Source organism: Mytilus edulis, chromosome 1, assembly GCF_963676685.1.
Source record: "Mytilus edulis chromosome 1, xbMytEdul2.2, whole genome shotgun sequence".
Taxonomy (NCBI): domain Eukaryota; kingdom Metazoa; phylum Mollusca; class Bivalvia; order Mytilida; family Mytilidae; genus Mytilus; species Mytilus edulis.
In genome coordinates this window covers 10,632,642-10,641,139 of record NC_092344.1, presented here as the reverse complement: position 1 = coordinate 10,641,139, position 8,498 = coordinate 10,632,642, and the positions used below count along the sequence as shown (strand labels likewise).

At 33.8% G+C, this 8,498-nt stretch overlaps 1 protein-coding gene across 1 annotated transcript; it reads right to left on the bottom strand.

The window, feature by feature from the left end:
- Nucleotides 1-948: 948 nt before the first annotated feature.
- LOC139507038 (uncharacterized) lies at nt 949-6,138 on the bottom strand. Its single transcript, XM_071295623.1, has 4 exons — nt 6,030-6,138; nt 4,282-4,370; nt 3,568-3,746; nt 949-2,065 (listed from the first exon to the last, which is right to left on the bottom strand). Exons 1-4 carry the CDS (start codon nt 6,136-6,138, stop codon nt 949-951), a joined length of 1,494 nt encoding a protein of 497 aa, XP_071151724.1.
- Between the last annotated feature and the right edge of the window lie 2,360 nt (nt 6,139-8,498).

Sequence of the window (8,498 nt, the reverse complement as noted above, 5' to 3'; positions counted from 1 at the left end):
GATCATCCCGATTATGCCGACAGTTTTCGAACGGATAACTTCCGTCAGCGTCGGTTCACTGTCTTGTCACTATCTGATCTCTGTCGGATTACATTCGGTAGAATCGGGACGCAGTCGTGACAGACTCGGTCGAATTTTACCTGGCGAAAGATACAAATCGAATTTCCATCCACGATTCACAGGATCTTGATCAGACTTTTGACAAATTTTAATAGTAAAAATCGTGAATGTGTGACCTCAGCTTAAGTTAAAAAGTTTTATACATTAAAATTTTGACTCCTGATAAGAATACATACAAGTTAAACAGAGTAAAATGAGTTTTGTTTTTTTCTCCCTATGAATTCTACGATTTGACTTAAAATAATGGGCCTCTGAAAGGAGTAGGTTCAGTAAGACCCCTTTTTGGCCCCAAAATTAAGCAGTTTTGCAAAATTGTGAAAATGTAATCTTTTAGCTATTTTTTGGAAAGTAGAATGCTTCTGCTACATAAATAAGTGCTGTTTTTGACAATACAATGCACATATATCGTGTACTAGCATCATAAAGTCATGCTAAATTACTGAAATCTTCACAATTATAGCATTTTAGTTAAATTTTAGACGTTTTCCGTCTTAAATGAAAGTGGCCGCATTCGTGTTCATTCATAATATTGAAATGTAAGTTGTATTTGATGATAATACATAACATATATAAAGGTTGAGGATGAACACGGATGCGGCCACTTTCATTTTTGACGAAAACCATCTGAAAAGTGATGTTTTTTGGCATATTTGAAAGATTTTTAATATTTAAGCTTCAATCGGAGCGTTTTTAATGACTGAATCAGTTAAAATCATTAACAGAAACTAATCGAATCAATTGAAATAGACACTTAAGTGTTTAAATAGTGTCCTAAATATCTCGTTAGATGAAACTGAAATTTGGGGCCAAAATCGGCCCTTACCGGACCTACTCCTTTGTCAGTATAGCACAAACTGTCCATATCTGATTGATTGAAGAGGCCATATTCAAGGGTATAACCTTATCAAATAGATGGTATTCTTTGATTCTCCGTATTGCTCTTTCAACATGTATCCTCAATCGTGCAATTTCATGAGTCTTCTCAACTTCATCTTTTGAGAATTTACCCTTTTGCCCTAAAAAAGGGGGTATTACCAAACTTGCTTGTTTGGTCTTAAGCAGGTCATTTATCAAAAAACCCTTGTCAGCCATAACTTCGTCACCTGGCTCTAACAAGTCTAATATCCCTGACTTTTCAGTAATGGCCTTATCAGAAATTGAACCTGTGTACAGAGAGCTTACAAAAGATATGGCTCCATTGGGAGTTATTCCAACCAAAGATTTAAAAGTTGTATGACTTTTGTAACTTGAGTACGTTTCAGAGTTCAAAACCTTGGAACTTGGAGTCTGTACCCTTATCTCTGTACAGTCCAGAATAACTCTAGTTTTCGGATATGTGTCTTTAAATGACTGTGGCATGCTTTCATCTATGGCAGCTCTGGAGGACCACAATGGTAAACTACCAAGCATGCAATACAGATAGTTTGCCCAAGTTATTAAAATCCTGCTAACAGAACTTTGTGAAATGTTAAATCTTACTGCAAGGTCTTGTTCTGGTAAACCTTGTCTCACTCTACACAAGAACAAGAAAAACTGATCAATTAAAAGCAGTGTTTCACAGTGGAATGCATTTTCATTGACATTTTCCTTATTCACATGTCTCTGCATTTGAGACCATCTAACCATTGTTGTTGCAGTGGGCTGTAAGGCAGTAAAGACACTCTTTAGTGTTTCATAGTTAATAAAGCCAGTGTAAAAGTTGATCAGTGAATTGTTAGTTGAAAATCTGTTCAAGCAGAATGTATTTGAAGATAAAGTAGTGACCTGGTTTTGTAAAAGTTCCACTTCCTTCAGAGCTGCCTGTAATTTTTCCTCTGTAGACAGAGTCTGAACAACATAGTCATGATCATTCGAGACGAATGGGGTAACAATCTTTTCTCCAAGAATCTGTGTTTCAGCATCGGGACTGGTGCTTGTACATGACAGCTTCGGTGCTTTAGCAATACTGAAAATATAAACAAGAAATCAAAATTGAAAACCAGATACAGGCAAATGAATAATATGATATTCTTATATGACATATGTAAAAAAGAAGATGTGGTATGATTGCCAATGAGACAACTATCCACAAAAGACCAAAATAACACAAACATTAACAACTATAGGTCACCGTACGGCCTTCAACAATGAGCAAAGCGTATGTGACTCAAAATTATTCCACATCTACATGGTTATTGTTGAATTGCAGTGTATATATATTTTAAACTCGCAGTTTTGTTGCCCTCTACTAACACCTTTGAGTTTTATACTTGTTCGGACATCACTTCAAACCATTGACAAGCATATTGCAAAGTACGTGTATCATCAAGATCCAACAAGGATTTGGAATTGCACCTATTTAGTCCGTTGTTTCTCGGGCCACACCTTCAAACAATGGAAAACAATATTGCAAAATATCCGACATTATTAAAGAGCAATCAAAGTATTCAAAAGTGATACATCCTGTTTTCTGCAATTAATAGAGAATAATGAGTTTAAAATGACTTTAAGACTAACAGCTTGTCAAACATGGACATAAAATATTGTTTACAGTGCTATTAATTTTTTTTAATAAACATCTACTTACCTGTACACCCATTCATCACTGATCCAAAACAACAGAAATTTTGGAGGAAGACCAAAAATTAATTTAACTTTGTACACAAATAAAATTGCACTTTTTTTGTTGGAGGCCAGAACAATCTCCTCCATTCCGATATATACTGTTTCATAATCAAAATGTATGTAATATTTCAAATCATATGCTTTTATTTACATTTTTTAGTGCCATAAAGTTTATTGGAAAATTAATGATGGATTTAAATGGAATGAATAACATGCACAACAGGAAAGTTAAACATTTTAACAAAAACATTGGTGAAGAAATCTAAATTTGAACTTTACATGCATACAAAGATCACGACACAGTACATTGATATGAACGTCCTGGGTGGGAGTCGAACCCACTGGCCAAAAAAAATGCAATTAAACCTTTGTGTTTAAAAAAATGTTAATTCTAAGGGGCATTGAATGGAATCAGCAATGTTAAATCTTTCTTCTTCCACTTTAATAGGTGATCTGAAGATGTGCTGTGGTGTCTATGTACATGTATACAATTCAAAACAAAAGAATGCTGAAAAAAATTACATTTATGAAAATTAGTAAGTAGATTAATTAGAAGTCTGTATTCAATCAATACATTAAAATATTCTTATCAATAATAAAATAGACAAGAAAAGTGTGATCCGACATATATCATATTTATTTATAAACATTTTAAACAAAAAAGAATTTGATCATTATATTTTTATGATGAGTTACATTTTATCATGTCACATACCTGAGTTTTCTCATTATAAATCTGTCAATCAAAAGAACAAATGTTGAAAAGTCTTTTATTTTATTCTTATTCATTCTTTATATGTAAACATGTGTAAATATAATTATGAAACAACATGAACAACTTACTTGTCATCAAAATTCTCTACTAATCTCCGTCTTGGCCCCGGTCTTTTGGGTGTGGCACTTATAGACCATGCAAATAGGGAAGGAACTGCACCTTGGGCCAATTTTCTCTTTCCTGTCAATGTTTTCTGTATTTCTGTAGTAAGAAAATGTGAAGAACACACTCTTGTAGCATCTGAGATCTAAAATGTATTACATATATATATATAACATATATACGGGAGATATTCTTACAAATTCCAACGTTTTTCATTACCATTCCCTGATTATGACAAATAACACAGAATTTAAAACCACTTTTCATCATGTCACACAATGTCAATCTATAATAAAATAGGGCAACCAATGTTGTACTATCCACTACAACATGGAAGTACAGCTGCGGTAGTATCAATGCTATACCATGTCTTGTTTATATATTTGTACCTGTCCCCACCTGACTAAACATTTTGATGGTCAAAGGGACATAGCTCCCCCAAAAAATAATTGGACACTCCTGATATTCAAAATTGTCTATGGTCTTCACAGTACTGAGTAGTACATTAGTAATACCCTTTGGTAAAATTTCATTGGAATCCATTGAGAATTGAAAACACACGCTGGGAATCCGTCGAATGAGGGATTGATTTGGAGTGGCCTAATATTGAAAATGTATGTCTAAAATTACTGCATGCTGGACTGTTTATGGCTTCAAAAATGTCACACTGATCTAATTACTAGCTTCTCTGTTATGTCTGTTGTACTACTACATGTATAACCAATATCAGGTGTTTTGACAGACTTTACTTTGGTAAATCTATGTGCCCCTTTTATAGTATGTTTAGTGATCAGGTCATAAAAATATTTAAGAAAAAAAATTGAATTGATCTGTTAATTTTCAATAGCCAAATTATTTTCTTCACGGTTCATTACAATTTTCTGAATTTTAAACAATGGACAAATAGAAATGTGATGTGAAAACTTGCTCAATATTCAAATTTCTCTGAATAACCTGCTAGCGACACAAACAATATTGTCACTCGCATGTAATTAGTAATTAGGCCTTTATTTAGTTTCCTTATTCTGGTTAAACTTTTACAAGTATTTATATAAATCTTTTAAAGCAAAAAGTGTTTTAAATTGTGCTTTAAACTTGATTTCAAACCACCATGATCAGGATGATTGGCATATTAAAATAAGAAAATTTTCAAAATAAATTCTTTTCAACTGAGAGACAGAAAAATATGGTAGGTACATGTATGTAGGAGACTATGAGCCGAGGAGTATGAGAATTTAAGTGTTTTCATTAGGCCTAAAACAGTCTGACATGATAGAAAAAGAATGAATATGGTTATTAAACGTAACAAACACACCCAGTTACATGTTGTATTACCACAAGTGATTTCAAAAACTTTCAGAGATTACCACAAGATCTTCAATAAGTGGGACTCCACACCAAGTAGGGAACCCCCCCCCCCCCCACAGGAATAAAAGCCCTCTGCCTTGATCATCGATTGTGGTTTGCTTAACATCCAGAGGCATCCTTTTCATGTATTTGAGAAGAAACACAGGTTAGTAGGGATATAGAAATAATCAATATGATGACAATATCTGGCTCGCCCAAGGCAATTAAATTTTGTAAAGGGCCACTTTTTTAAATTTGTATCTTAGTACTACATGTACTAGGTGGCCTGTCTGGCAAGTAATTCGTGCAATATACTAATTCTAATTTGGGTTACACATAGTCCAAATAATTATAACCTCTTGGAAGGCTATTTTATTTTTCAGATACGCCTTCCTGCGAGTCTCAAGGGTAAAAGTCCAAATAATAAAAATATAGGTCACCGTACGGCCTTCAACAATGAGCAAAGCCCATACCGCATAGTCAGCTATAAAAGACCCTGATAAGACAATGTAAAACATTTCAAACGAGAAAACTAACGGCATTATTTATATAAAAAAAATGAACGAAAAACAAATATGTAACACATAAACAAACCAATGAATTATAGGCTCCTGACTTGGGACAGGCACATACTTAAATAATGTGGCGGGGTTAAACATGTTAGCGGGATCCCAACCCTCCCCCTAACCCGGGACAGTGGTATAACAGTAAAACATAAGAAAAAACTATAAAAATCAGTTGAAAAAGGCTTAACTCATCAGATGGACAAAAATACAAGTGAACGTGGCCGGGTACTTGTACATCCCGACAAAAAAGACACTAGGAACAGATCTGAGAGTACTCGCAGTTATCTGACTGCTAGTTCAAAGCCACTAACAACTAATAAAACAAATCATGCATCTATGATTAAATTATCAATCCGTATACATACTTTTTTTTTTTATGTAAGACGTGTCCAGTCGTCGGGGTTTCTTGTCCAGACACACATATTCCCCAGTGTGGAAGTTTTTTTCAAGTTGGGAAAAGGGGGAGGGGATTTTTTTTTTTTAATATGAAACATGCAAAATACATTTATGATTACCTTCATTAGACTGATAAGTATTTTGGGTAATAAATATAGCATCATCTTCAATCTCTTCTGCCAAATCTAATGCCTGACTTAAAATATCGTCAGTCTCATAACCGTCCATACTGGCAACTGTATACAAGGAACGTGATGTTGTTGGTTTTTTTCTTTTTTTTATAAAAATGCATGATACGGTCAACCTTGAACTATGTAAAAGCTACGGCCAAGGTTAGAACGTGTATTTGGTACATAATTTTCAAAACAGACACTTTGACATTTGTAAAATCTACTCAGTAAACTATTGTAAAAGTTTTAATGAAGATGGTCAACAATGGTCAAAGTTAGGACATTTGTAATATCTACTCAGTAAACTATTGTCAAAGTTTGAATGAAGATGGTCAACAATGGCCAAAATTAGAAGGTTACTAGTGGGGTTTTGAATAAACTTTTTTTGTTTGTTTTTTATTAGTCATGGTTTGATAAAAAGTATCCATTCTTTTTCACTTGTTTTGCAATCTTAACAAATATATGGTTTAGCATCGGGTGTAAGTCAGTTATACACTTCGGGATACGGTGTATCTGGATGAGAAACCCCTCCGGCCTCCGGCCGACGGGGTTTCTTATCCAGATACACCTTTCCCTCGGTGTATAACTCTTACAGATATACCCGTTTTTGGTTTTGCTATGGGCACCAATTATGCCCCTTTATATAAAGAATTTCCTTATGTTGTTTTGAATCAGAGTTTATGCCTAAACTTAGTAAAGATAATACCACCAAATAATAATGCTTTCCCTTGATTGTGATTTTACGCTTCACATAAGGTAACCAATGTTTAGATCAGTTATTCCACGACTAATAAAATCAATAAATTAGCGAAATTCTACTGCTACTGATCGCACAGCACCATTTGTTGATTTGTTTGTTACTAAAACATTTGAATAAAGAGGCCTGGATAAGGTACTGGTATTTGATGTATCCACTAACAAATGTCAAAACTATCAAAACAATATAATTTACTTAAAAAAAAACTAAAAAAAAACCATTTGATTAAAGAATCTGCTTTCATGGGGGGAAATTCAAAAAGAAATTCGTCTTTGTAAGGCCTATATAAACAGTCCATAGTTTACATTTTAAACATAGTTTTAATGAAGAAAAAAGGGAAACATTGCAACCCTTATTTATATGCAAAGAGAGACGACTTTAACCTACCTTTTTGAATACAGTGTTCCTCTTACAATAGCCTACGACATGTTAATTATACAACATGTAAAAAACAGTTCGTTCTTACGAAATGAGTGTCATAAGCATAATATTGCATTAGAATAAAAAAAAAATCGCTATTGCAATGTGTAAAATGTGGTGAATTGGTAATTATGTATTTTACATTGAAAACATTTTCGATTCAGGTATTGTTGGCCTAGTCCGCTGCACACCTGAATTACTGTGGCCATTAAACAGTGATACGTACACGTCAGAAATCATCAATCAATCACCATTGCAAGATCGAACTGCCGGATGCAATATTAAATTCGCACAAGATATGCCACCTGATTTTTCAAACCAGGGTGTTTCTATTGTAGACGGTGATGTAATTGATATAAGAATTGAAGATATCCTCGATTCTGCAGGAAAGGATTATGCCTTTTCTGGATGGTTTAAGTCATTTAGTCCAGATGGCGCTTTATTTCATTATCGTAGTGATGATCAGACTGAAGACTTTAATGATTTAAAAGCAGTATTGGTATCGCAAACAATAAACATGACTAGAAATCTAAAAACTACCAACGAGATTGGGATAAGTAGTCCAATAGTTTTGAATACATGGTATTATTTCTCATTTGGAATTGAGAGAAGCAGTGGAAAGATGAAAATACAAAAGGATACAACCGCAATTTTGGAATTGGATGATAATTTCCAGGATGATGTTGATATTGCATTTCCAGGTACCCTGCGAGTAGGTGGAAGTTTTAATGAATTTGATTCTACATTTAACGGTGATGTGACCTGTTTTGCTTTTCATTCAAACGAACACGATCCTCCTTTGTTAGAACCAAAAAGCCAATGCACAGTGACTCCACCAGGGTTTTGTAAGTTTAAACGAATTATCAAAAAAAATACAAATAAGTTTTGAAATATTTATATGAATTGGTCATTTTGGTAGAAAAACGGTTACTTTTTCAAGTGCAAATACTCATAGGTTTCATAACAAGCTAAAATTGGATATAATTTCAATATAATATAAACGTCCGCTCTTTGAGTTTATTATTACTATTCAAATCTCATAACGTCAGTTGATATCAAGCGGTTTACAATCCTCACGAGGTGTTTAACCTATTTATATAATGGTCAACACTTTCATTGTGTAAAATTTTAAAAATCTGCGATTCGTTGATCTGGCACAGCATAACTTCATTTGTCCTGTTCCTCGCGTCATAAGAAGATGTGGTATAATTGCCAATAAGACAACTGCTCATAAGAGACCA